General features: G+C 37.2%; 1 protein-coding gene and 2 long non-coding RNA genes across 5 annotated transcripts; all 3 read left to right on the top strand.

Moving 5' to 3' along the window:
* The first annotated feature begins 6,190 nt into the window (after positions 1 to 6,190).
* On the top strand, positions 6,191 to 6,927 carry LOC149713568 (uncharacterized). 3 transcript variants are annotated; one of them, XR_016369239.1, is made up of 3 exons: positions 6,191 to 6,361; positions 6,429 to 6,660; positions 6,832 to 6,921. It is a non-coding gene; the product is annotated as an uncharacterized LOC149713568 (long non-coding RNA). The 3 variants fall into 3 exon arrangements; XR_016369228.1 differs by having other exon boundaries at positions 6,429 to 6,696; positions 6,832 to 6,919; XR_016369217.1 differs by having other exon boundaries at positions 6,429 to 6,927.
* Positions 6,928 to 7,701: 774 nt separating this feature from the next.
* Positions 7,702 to 10,006, top strand: LOC149713567 (nose resistant to fluoxetine protein 6-like). Its single transcript, XM_089843959.1, has 6 exons — positions 7,702 to 7,746; positions 8,614 to 8,740; positions 8,868 to 9,023; positions 9,387 to 9,480; positions 9,548 to 9,640; positions 9,889 to 10,006. Exons 1-6 carry the CDS (start codon positions 7,702 to 7,704, stop codon positions 10,004 to 10,006), a joined length of 633 nt encoding a protein of 210 aa, XP_089700085.1.
* Positions 9,996 to 10,658, top strand: LOC149713566 (uncharacterized). The gene is made up of 3 exons (XR_016369201.1): positions 9,996 to 10,054; positions 10,294 to 10,373; positions 10,439 to 10,658. It is a non-coding gene; the product is annotated as an uncharacterized LOC149713566 (long non-coding RNA).
* Positions 10,659 to 12,656: the final 1,998 nt, after the last annotated feature.

Below are 12,656 nucleotides of genomic sequence, written 5' to 3'. Positions count from 1 at the left end.
TGATGCTCCTCGAAAACATTATCGTTAGATTCCCATCCTCGTAGCGTTAAGTCACAAAAATGGCATTTAACAGCGTCCGTCCCCGAACTTAAATAGTAAAACCCATGACGGGCTAGTTCTGACGGTTTTACAAACGTACTCGCAAATGCACCAAACGTTTCTAGACGGGTAATTTCACGATTCATCTTATCCTGGCGGTGTCTAACAATCAAATGAGGTCCGGACCAAATCAGACGCTATTTATATCCCAAATAAGGGGATGAAAGGTTAGATTGTAATGGATGCTGTTACTAAGCAGACGTTAATTCGCGAAGCTCTTTCAAAGCCAGGGAAAATAGTGGCCGTTACTTTCATCCTCGTAACTGTATTCCTAGTTGAATTTGCATTTTGGTATTTTAAAAATATTACTTTAATTTCGGGTAACGCGACAAAGACATAACATGTTGAGACTTGTCAGGATTAACAATTAAATGTTTCGTGGTAGGAAGAGTCACCGACTAACAAAGCAATAAATCCGAAAATAGATTCCATTCCTAACAATACAACTGATTCGACCATACCCCTAAACCCATTAAAGCACGTCTTTATAGCAAAAATAAAAACGGATGGGGATAAATTCTTTTGTTCAAGTTCTGTCCCTTTTTATGGCCATAGACCCGTCTGAACGATGTTACGTATAAATATTACCAGAAGGGAATAAGAGAGAAGGGAGACATTAGAGCCTGTTTTGGTAACGAGAGTCCGACCAACCTCAAGAAAACCGCGAAAACTTTGCGCAAGTACACAGCTTTTAACCAATTTACTGCAAAAATAGTTCTTTAAGTTCTCCGCGGTATCAGGCGGTCCAGGCTATTTGTCTGCTAGATTTTCATTCTCCAAAGGCTTAGGGCTGTCGATGTTTCGTTCTCGTGTAATTATAACCTCAAGTATGTATTTTATTAAAACTAATTTTTATTTTTTAATATTAATTCAGAATAATTAGTTTTAATCTATTTATTACCTTCAAATTATCTGATTTTGGTATGTTTTCAATACCCGTGTATCTAAATTAATTGCGCAGCTTGATTTCGTTTATCAACATGAAATTCGGCCATTTTTATCTCCTTCAATGTAAAGTTGTAAACAAAACTACTTTTTATTCGTCAACTGAGACGTCACCTTCTTATGTGACGTCACAGCTAAGGCGGAAGTTAGATAGCCAATCAGTGAAGGGTAGTTGATTTGAGGTTAGCAAGACTGTTGTTACGGGTGTAAAGCATTATGGAGATATACAGTGTGTCCCTTCTCTCTTATTCCCTTCTGATATTACGTATAAATAAAAAGCCGATGGAATGTCTTAACACGTTTGTGTGAGTCATAAATCACTCAGATTCCATTGATATACAAAAGGTTTACCCTCGCCCCCTTTTAAGGTCCTCAACCACCTGGCCAATAAAGGACAATAAAAAAAAAGAAAAGCACCAGTCAATATACCCTCAGGCTAATTATCAACTACGCACTCAAGAAAATCACGCAATAAAAATCATTCAGTCCTCAGCTTTTAACCCGTAAGGACCTGCCGTAAGAATGACCACCAAAGTAGGAGGTCGTGTTTTAGATTACCGCGTGAACGCCCGTGTTAGACTAAGTAATGAATGCTATGCCGTTTTCGGTGTAAATGGATTCGAGCCAAGCTTACTTTTGACAAAGAAGGACGGGACTATTCTCGCAATCTCGGAAGACGTTTTGAAGGAATTTATGGAGGAGTGGACGGAGATCTATTCATCTATAGAAAGTGGCGACTGGGGTAATTATCGTTACTTGAACTTGAAAATAAAAATAACCGTTATGGAGGGGAATATAGTATTCGACGATGGCAGCGTATTCACTCTAACAAAGGCCGAAGCAGGGAAACTGAACGAGAAATTTCGTTTTATGAGATTTCACTTCAAGCTTTTAAATGATCAAGCCGAAGTTATTAAATGCATGTACGAAGCTATTGTAAAACGCATAAATGATATATATCAAAAATATTATGTAAGTCGTGGTACTATGTCTCACAATGATTACGACCGTGTAAAAAATTTCCTAGCAGCGTGTATAGTTCCTTCGAGCATTTTCGAAGATTTTTGTAACTTAGTTCGTGACAAAAACTTGACGCGTAAACTACAATTATATAATTTATTCTACATTTGCTTAAATAACGACGCGTACATTCGCGAATTATTTGGAATTGATTGTGTTCATTAAACGTTTTTGACTAAAAACCCGATTCATAATTATAATAAGCCTAGAATAACCTATCATAAGCCTACCATGATCTACAATAGCATAAGCCGAGCATAAGCCTATCCCTACAGGTACCAGCCACGTGACGTTATCAAAAAATTAGCCGTGACGTCATACCAATACACTAAAAATAAATTGAAATTTCCAGCCAACACCATCACGTGACGTCATCAATCCCACCCCCAATCCCATTTCCCCCCCCCGCCAACACCATCACGTGACGGCATCAATTCCCCCCCATCCCCCCCCAACCCCCGGGATGACGGTATAGAACCAAAAATTTTACCCCCCCCCCCCCGAAAGGGGGGGGAAGGAAGGGGGGTAAAATTTTTGGTTCTATACCGTCATCCTTACTCTCTTATCTTAGAATATTTTAACACCGAGTACCGATCAGATGATAATTCTGTATCTAATTGACGAAAAATATTGATTCCTAGGCCTACTCCGAATAGTTCATTGGACAAAGTTTTGACGTTTTCAAATGTTAAAAAATTAAAAATAGGGAGTATATATCTTTTCAGGAATCCAGTGGTTTCAGATTGGGTCTCTGCGTTCCGAACCCGTGTGGCGCTGAAGAACTACAGCATAGTTATATTCGAAAAAGAATTGTAGAAACGTTTTTCGAAAACAGGATCCTTAATAGTAATAAAATATTTTGAAGTCATTATGGTCGAACGAGTATGGAATTGGACATTATAGTACTATTTTCGGCAGTTAAATTGTCACAATTACATTTCGAACCCCAATTTATATCTAATATTAAACTACCTGTCGACAGGATACCATGACCCTGTTTATGAAAAGTCGCTCATTATATATTTACGTTATTTATTCAATCTGAAAAAAAAATATGTTATATTTTAAAGAAAGAATGAAACTTACAGACTATCAATCCATTAGACTAATGAAACAACATAAAAATTCTTGAAAAATTGTAATTTGTTTGTAAAAGGAATCGCCATGGATGCCTTAAACCAATGAGCGATCGAGTTTCCACGTAATGTTTTTAGAGACCTCTCCTTTTTTTTCTCAAGAACCCTAGTGCCGTATTATTCTAAAGGTTACTAATATTTGAAGAGATTCGGTTATTTTACTAGTTTTATAATTTTTAAGTGGCCATTTCATACTCCTTTCACCAAAAACAAAATTACATCTATATCTCGCTTGCTCCATGGAACAACATCATGATGTTACGTACTATATTCAATGTTACTTTTTTAGGTAGTATGCCAGTTGAAGCACTAAAAAACATTCTCCCAGTTTCATTTCTGGGTAATATTTTATCTACGCATGATATTGTATGCACTCCAGTTGATGAACCTTTACCTTTCCGGACAATCATATGCGTGTAAGTAAACCGTAAATTAACGGAATAATCCAGGACTACGAAAAATTCGAATTTTTAGCCACATCGTATGATGGATATCTACGATGAGGCTCTTAGTTTGTCTTACTCTGTAGTTGTTATAGTAGTAGTAGTAGTGGTAGTAGTAGTGGTAGTAGTAGTGTTAGTAATAGTAGTGGTAGTAATAGTAGTGGTAGTAATAGTAGTAGTAGTAGTAATAGTAGTAGTAGTAGTAATAGTAGTAGTAGTAGTAATAGTAGTAGTAGTAGTAGTAGTAGTAGTAATAGTAGTAGTGGTAGTAATGAATAAATGAATAGGATGTTTATTGTGCATATAAAAACTATACATATAGTTCACGAGAATATGCAAATAGTAGTAATAGTAGTAATAGTAATAATAGCAGTAATATTAGTAATAGTAGTAATTGTAGTAATTGTAGTAATATTAGTAATAGTAGTAATAGTAGTCACGAAGACAGTTAGCTTATGCCGCCGTAACTTAGCCGTTTCCCTAAAAATCTGTCGCCAATTACGCTCTCTAAGTCATTTTCGGCTTCTCTATTTGAGCCTCGTTCGCTCACGTTTAATATTCGGTTGGGTTGCCTGGGCTAACTGCAGCCAATATCTTAAAAATAAAATTGAAGGCGTGCAACGAAAATTTATTGAGTTTTGCCACACGTTCTTTATACCACGATCTAAATATAATTATACCTTACTGTTAACTATTCTTAATATCCTAAAAATTGACGATTATGTTAATATTAATGATTTTACTTTTCTATTTAAATTGATAAATTACAAAATCCCCCTATCTAATCTCTTAATGAGCCTAAACTTTTCAACTCGTAAGAATTTGCGTTGCCTGGACACCTTCTATATTAATCGTAAAAGTTTAAACCCGTTAGTTCGCATGCAAATTACATGCAATAAATTTGCTAATATTGTAGATATTTTTTCTGATACTCTGCATGATGCCAAGAGGCTAATCCGTCTTCAATTGTTTAATAATTATTAACTAGAACATTTCACAATATAACTTCCTAATCTCAATGTACTGTCGTGGCTATTGTATTATTTTATATACTTCTATATAATTTCGTTTAATTCTGTAAAATTTTGTGTAAATATGTATAATTTGTTTATTGTATACTTTGTAATATTCTACTAAGTGTGTATAATCTCGTGAGTTGTGAACCAACTTTTTTTATGCACAATAAACTTCAATTTCATTCATAATAGAATAGAAGTTTAATGTGCATAAAAAGAATCACGGGGATTCACGGGATTATACACTGGGAAGGGGTATATACATATATTAGAAACTATTTACAGCAAGTTAAGGAAACAATTAAAAAAAATGCCAGGTTACAATGATAAATGGAATATTTACAAAATTAAGAGAATGAGGAACTATTACCAGTAAATTGAGAAAACATAAATATTTACAATTCAGAGTGAAATACACAAAATCTAACAGAAAAACCGTGAAAATTTTAAGAAAGATAATCAAATTACAGCAAGTTGAAATAACATTTAAAGATTAAACAAATCAAATTTAAGTTCACAAAATTTAATAGAAAAAATATCAAAATGTTCAGTAAATTTGTTACACGTGGCTTGCAATCGAATTAATGGGTTTAAGGTAATTTTCGGTAAATAAAAGGTGGAGCGGTTTCGCGAAGCCTGATGGACTTGAAAGTTCAATTTTTCTAGAAGGGCGGGGAAGCTTACAAAGTGGTGGATAAGTTTATATACAAATTTTATTTCATTAAGATTTAAAAGACAGCGCAATGTAGGAAGAGCGAGAATTTCAAGTAGGGTTATGTAATCATAATGAGCTTTGGGTATAAAATACGTATGACAATATTCTACGAATTTTCTCTGAATGCGTTCTATTCTGTGAAAGAGGTGAGCGCTAACGCCACCCCAAGCAACCCATCCATATACGGCACGTGAACGTACAAGGCTTAGGTATAAATGTCGGAAATGTACAAGAGAGCCAAGTTTACGGGTAAGTTTTAGGGCTACACCGAGAGTACGCCTACATCTATTTACAACTCCATGGACATGGTCAGTAAAAAAGAGATTAGAATCAAAGATAACACCAAGATCTTTGGTCTTATCTTTGATAGGTATGACAGAATTATCAATAACGTAACGAGTGGGAATTGCTCTACTTATGCGTCGAGTGTAGGTAACATGAACTGATTTTAATGGATTGATCGGTATATTATTATGAGCACACCATTGGGCCACAGCGTCGATATCCCTTTGCAAAAGCAATCTATCATGGTCTGAATCGACTATTTTAAAAATTTTGTTATCATCGGCAAATTGAAGCAGGTTGGAGTGGATAACTTTGAACTGAAGATCATACAAATATATGTTTAAAAGTAGAGGCCCCAGGGACGAACCCTGTGGGACTCCACAATTGACGGGATATGAAACCGAAGTCATAGAACCATTGCACTTGATAACATTAGTACGACTGTGTAAATAATTACAGATCCAATCCAAAAGTACACCGCTCATTCCATAAGTAAATAATTTATCCCGTAAAAATCTATGAGGAACTCTGTCAAACGCTTTGGCAAGGTCTAAGTAAATCACGTCGACTTATCGACCGCGAGTCTCAACCACAGGGGCGACGAGGTTCATGAAAGCAGCGTGATTTGTGTCCACGCATTTGCTAGGGACAAAACCATGCTGGCAATCATTAGGGAACATGGTAAACCAACGCTGGACGTGGGTATGCATCACCTTATCAAAAACCTTAGCTAGGGCACACAATAATGAGATCGGGCGGTAATTCTTAGAGTCACAAGCGGCACCAGATTTAAATACGGGTACCACAACAGCCTGCTTCCAAAGGGAAGGGAAAATGCCAGTTGAAAGTGATAAATTTAAAACATGTTCCAACAGAGGTAGGAGGATATCCCCGCAACCCTTGATGACAAAAGGGGGAACACCATCGACCCCTGTTGAGAACTTAGCCGGAAGTTTAATGATTGCCTGGTGTATGTCAGCGAGTGATATGGTCTGATTAGAGTAAGGATGTGTAACTAAGTGAGAGGCATCAAATGTGTAAGTGTCGGCAGGGTTCGTATTATCGACAGCAATAGCTGAAAAATGGGTCCTGAAAAGTTCCGCAAGCGTGTGAGGATCAGAGACCAATTCCTTGCCCCGTTTTAAAGCAAGGGAATTGGTCCTATCCCGAAGGTTGCCCTTGACAAGTCTCCAAAATTTCTTTGGATGCGAAAGAGCATCTTGGCACGTCGACTTGAGCATAACGGCACGATCACGAGCGAGAAATTATCGAGCAGTAGCACGAAGTCTACGAAATTCAATACCATCAGTGATCGCACCAGTACGCTTCATTTTCCTAAAGAAGTACCGCTTTCTTCTGAAATTCAGTCTAAGATCAGAAGAGTACCAATGGGGATATTGCGATTTGCCGTGCTTAGGTTTTTTAGGGATTGCCAGATTCATGGTCAGGGTTCTTTGGTTTAAGTCGAATGCAATGTGCTGTCAAGATACCAACTTCATCGGCCAATGTCTCAACCAACTCATGAGAGAGTAAATCTTTGTCCAGTCTACTGACAAATAATGCTTTAGGGGCACGACCACCAAGAATGATAGGGGTGGATACGAATTCTGAGAGAAATACGCGCCGTAACTCCGGACGCGATTGGGTCTGGTGGGACGCTAAAAATGGGGAAGGAATACTCGGGACGAAAGGCAGGTGGGCTACCTCAGACCTAGACCCTACTTAGCGCCATCGTCTTGGCCTAATTTTGCGTGCATATTGCCAAAGTTATTTTAAACTTTCTTCTCATAAATAAAACTTGCAATTGAAACATTAAATTTTATAGACAGTTAATATTTAATAATTATTGTTTCGAAATTGTTCCTAAAATAATAGTGCACGTAGTTGACGCTGCAATAGGGAAACGCCGGTAGGGATTTATTTGAACGCGCTTGGCGTCAGCTAGAGTTCTTTCTTCCGCTTTCAAGGGGGATTGAATTGAATGGATTATAAGATCAAATATTTCATTAAATAATGTTTTTAACTTCTAACTATGGTGTAAAATGATCATTTTTATGCGCGAAAGAAGAAAAGGTTTAATAATCAATGTAAGTTTTTTCAAACATAGTAAAATCATGTTTGGTTTCAATACAATGCGTTAGTAGTTAAATTCCATATTTTTCATCAAATGACTAATCTTTTCAATCGTCCTTGAAATAGGAAGTAACAACTCTAGGTGACGCCCAGTGCGTTCAAATAAATCCCTACCGGCGTTTCCCTATTGCAGCGTCATCTACGTGCACTATTATTTTAGGAACAATTTCGAAACAATAATTATTTAATATTAACTGTCTATAAAATTTAATGTTTCAATTGCAAGTTTTATTTATGAGAAAAAAGTTTAAAATAACTTTGGCAATATGCATGCAAAATTAGGCCAAGACGATGGCGCTAAGTAGGGTCTAGTTCTGAGGTAGCCCACCTGCCTTTCGTCCCGAGTATTCCTTCCCCATTTTTAGCGTCCCACCAGACCCAATCGCGTCCGGAGTTACGGCGCGTATTTCTCTCAGAATTCGTATCCACCCCCTATCATCCTTGCGACCACGTCCCCCCTTAGTAATAGTAGTAATAGTAGTAATGAATGAATGAATGAAAGAGAAGTTTATTGTGCATAATAAAAGTTGGTTAACAACTCACGGGATTATACACAGTTTGGATAATACAAAAAACACAAAATTCAAATTATACTACATGATAATAGTAGTAATAGTAGTAATAGTAGTAATAGTAGTAAAAGTAGTAGTAGTAGTAGTAAATAAATTATTAATAACACTCTACGTTAAATTATTCAAAGACATCTTTCTTCTTCTTTATTCTCACTTTCCAGGTTTCTTCTACTTTTCCTGTTTGCTATACTGATCGTGGGTACATTTGGGGATTTCAAACTAAGCCAATCCTGTAATATTGAACTTAAGACGCTCCCTAATATTTCCGTTAATTCAACTCCTGATGATGTAAAGTCTAGTTCTTCGAAACTTCTAGAACACGTGTCGAAACAACAAAGCTCAGTCAAAAAATCTGGTGGTAAAAAAATCTTTACAGGTAAGCTGGGTTTAATTTTGAAAATAATCGCAATATTGATTTAGGAAATTTGAACAATTTCTTCTCTCGTGAAAGATTTTTTTCCTCAACTTATTTATAACGTTTAAAATTGTTAACCCAATTTTAGAAATCATGCGATGTTTCTCCGTAATAAAGAATACAAGTATCATCTTCGACACATCAAGTAGGCCTGGTGATCTCAGTTGCTTACACGGAATTCGCGCAATTACCATGGCCTGGGTTATAATTTGTCATACGCTCATTTTTGGTTTCACTTCAATGGGTACGTTTAAACTGTTTATTATATAACCAGAGATAGATTTAATTTTAGAAATAGGAATGGAGAACGGTTAGTATTTACGACAGTCCGACTCATAGCCCAGTATAGAGCCCCAGCCCCAACATGTTTATCTTATTGGCTCATTTAAACTACATTTTGATGACGTTACTGATGGGGACGTCGAAAAATACGTAATTCCTTTTTACCTCTTTCGCTATGACCCGCTTCTTCTTTCATACCCCCCCCCGTCCCGTGGAAGGGGGTCCGGGACTTTGACGCGCGCATACATTACTCTGTTCTCCATTCCTACTTTTAAAATTAAATCTATCCCTGACATAACTGAAAATAATTTTCTATAATTTTCAGACAACGCACCCGACATGTATATTAAGTCATTTATGCCACATTTTAGTGTGATTACGCACGGAAGCTTCTCTATTGATACTTTCTTCTTAATGAGGTATGAGTTAATATTAATTTTACATAATTTAGCGTTCGATTTTCATTAATGGTTTTCCCTTTGCCAGTGGATTTCTTACTTCGTACCTTTTCTTGAAAGAACAAACCGTAAAAGATTCAAAATGGAATATTTGCAAACTGTACATTCTCAGATATATGAGGTAAAATTAAGAAATATTTCCAATTCAAAATCACGAAATGGCTTTCATAATCATTTTAACAGTAAAATACTTCCTAAAAGTGGTCTCTCAGACCATGAAACTTGGGATTGGCTTGGCATTTCCGACGTAGGCATACTTTTACACATTTTATACCCTTCTTCTGAGCAATTATTCAGTGCTGTACTACCTTAACACATTGGAAACCACAGGGAGTATTGCCAAATAATTTCTGAGCTTGTTATTTACAGGTTGACACCGGCGCTCATGATGGTTCTATTTTGCTTCAACGCATTGCCACCACTTTTTGGAACTACGGCAAATTGGAATTATCTCGAGCATCAGAGGGAAGTATGCTATAATAACTAATGGCAGAGTTTGATTTACATCTCCAATATTAATCCAATGGAACAGCAAGTAATTAATAACGAAAACTTGAATCCTAGTCCATAAGTTTGGCAACGATAATAGGCATTGTAAAAGTACTCCACTGCAATATCGAAAAGGTTATGACAGAATACTTGGTATAAGTCGGTCAGGACTAGTTTTGTAAAGTTTATGAGAAACGTATTGTAATTTATGGAATAGAAACAACCCATTTAACCTATTTCACTACGCTGGTTTCATATATCCTGATGAATTATTTACCTTTTCAGTGCTTAGGTTGGGGATGGTACATTTGCTGTGACATCCAATTCTTTGTAATTGCTCCATTGTTTTTAATATACTTAAAAAGGTTTGTTCCCTTGTTTTTGAAGATGCTTCAATACTTGTGGTTTTAGTGGCGCGTATTTACCATAGCTCCAAGACGTTCAAAAGAAAAATTGGTTTTGTTATCGCTCTTACGATAATATTTGCTTCATGGTTCACTACAATTTCTGTATCCTGGAACAACGGTTTCCAACCGACAGGCTACATAAATAATAGACGAAATATTTCCGGACTGTTGATTGACATATCGTCAAACGCCCGCAAGTAGGTTCAACACTTATAGTTAGAGGTTTAAGGACCGTTTCCGAAAGGAGGGGCGTAGTATCATCTGCTTAATATTGGGGTTAAAACGGAACATCATGCATATGGACCCGATGACCTTAAAAAGGCCTACAAAGCTACCAGTTCAACAAAGTACTTCTGTATGAAGGAAAAGATCCTGAAATCGGATGACGTCACAACAATATATTATAGACCTCAACTACAGGGTGTTTAAGGACAGTCCTACGATTTGCCTTAGAACTTAGGCCTCAAATTTCAACCTCTAATCTGTTTGGTAAACACCTCAACGTATATGTTCGGTGTGTCTACCATCGTGCTGGAGGCACTATAAATATCCACCTTCATCAAGCTTTAACGGACAAGGATTACATAAGACGGCAAGACCTTTGTCTTACCACGCGTGATCTAAATGAAGACGATCCATTATTTTTCAGAAAGGTACTGTTTTCTGACGAAGCTATACATTTCACAGGGATGGTTTGGTAAACCGGCATGACGTACATCACTGGACCCAAAGAAATCCTAACTGTTTTCGACACCATTACGATCAAATGCTATGGAAGGTAGATGTTTTGGTGGGAACACTTGGAAACCGAATTAGTGGGCCCTTATTCTTCGATGAAAATACCACTGGAGACATTTACATGGACATCCCGCGTCATTACTAAGTTTAGTGCTTGCAAATGTATTGCAAGACACGGACAGTCGTCTTCCACAGCGCCTCCAGCACGATGGAAATACATCGAGGTGTTTACCAAACAGATTAGAGTTTGTAATTTGAGGCCTTAGTTCTAAGGCTAATCGTAGGACTGTGTTTTAAAATATTCCTTTTGTACCATTTCATTTGCATACAATAAAACCCTAAATCCAAAACGTATTTATTACACCCTGTATTAGAGGTCTATAATTTTGTATGGTGAAGTCACCCCTTGGCAGTATTGGGGTTGTCCACAAAGGAAGGTGTTGGTCTGATCTTTTCCGTCTCAAGAAAACAAGTTGTTCAAACCCCAGACACTAAACCCTTATATTTCTGCTCGAAAATGATCGAGCCGAGCCAAGCTGGCTCGATTAATATATACATGTTTAAAAAAATTGCTACTACCAACGTCAAACTTGAGAACGACTATAAATGCCATCTTATGTTTAGGAATGTAGAGGTTCAGTAAAACCCGCTCGGTAAAATATGCTCAAGGTTAGAGACGAGAGATTTTTCCCACGCTATATTTCGTGTAAAAATACATCGGAAAGCTATTGGTGGAGAGAATAAAGACTAAAAGGAAAGCACTATATCAGTGACTAAGCTCGCGAGTCGTAGTGGCTCGATGCCTGTCGGCTCGGCTCGACCATAAAAATGCTCGCTCGTTAATTAAACGAGCCGCCAAAGTGGCGGCTCGGCTCGGCTCGAACTCGGCTCGCTCGTCACGAGCCCGAGCTGGCTCGAGCTCGTGAACAATCCTACTTTTGAATACCCATTGAACGCTGTTTTTCTTATAGTATAGTTTTCTAGCCAAAAACACTCGTTTAAACCCCAAAAACACTCTCGTGTGAACGCCCATAATGCTCTCGTTTGAACGCCTATATCACACTCGTTTGAACGCCCATAACGGTCTCATTTGAGCGTCAAAAACAATCTCGTTGGAACGCCATAAACATCCTCGTCTGAATGCGCAAAAATTTGTTATTTGAACGTCTAAAACGCTCTTCTTTTAATACTTATATAACCTATAGAACGCCATAACTACCATAACAGAACGCTTCATTAGTGCAAGGTGGTTATTCAAAATTGAATGGGATAAAGATTCATAAGTTATTCAAAAATGAATGCTATAGTTAACTTCTAATCAATATGACGGTAGTTTGTTCAAAAACTAATGCTAATGGTTAGTTTGAACGCGTAAAACACTCCTCGTTCAAAATTGAATATCTCTGGTTAAATCTGAATGCGTCAATAGAGGCTTGTTCAAAATTGAACGGTCGCTACCATTTTTGAATGCCAAGAGCACGCTCATTTTTTACAGTGTAGTTT

Source organism: Phalangium opilio, unplaced genomic scaffold, assembly GCF_054372755.1.
Source record: "Phalangium opilio isolate 3A_F unplaced genomic scaffold, DU_Popi_V2 ptg000009l_1, whole genome shotgun sequence".
NCBI classification, from domain to species: Eukaryota; Metazoa; Arthropoda; class Arachnida; order Opiliones; family Phalangiidae; genus Phalangium; species Phalangium opilio.
Note: the sequence above shows the minus strand (reverse complement) of the source record. Positions and strands in the feature narration are given on the sequence as shown.

What these genes read in the sequence shown, in the direction of transcription:
- LOC149713567 (XM_089843959.1), top strand. Translation starts at nt 7,702, where the DNA reads ATGATCATTTTTATGCGCGAAAGAAGAAAAGGTTTAATAATCAAT. An exon ending in TGGTAAAAAAATCTTTACAG is followed by an intron (nt 8,741 to 8,867) that starts GTAAGCTGGGTT and finishes ACCCAATTTTAG; the next exon opens with AAATCATGCGATGTTTCTCC. An exon ending in TACATTCTCAGATATATGAG is followed by an intron (nt 9,641 to 9,888) that starts GTAAAATTAAGA and finishes TGTTATTTACAG; the next exon opens with GTTGACACCGGCGCTCATGA.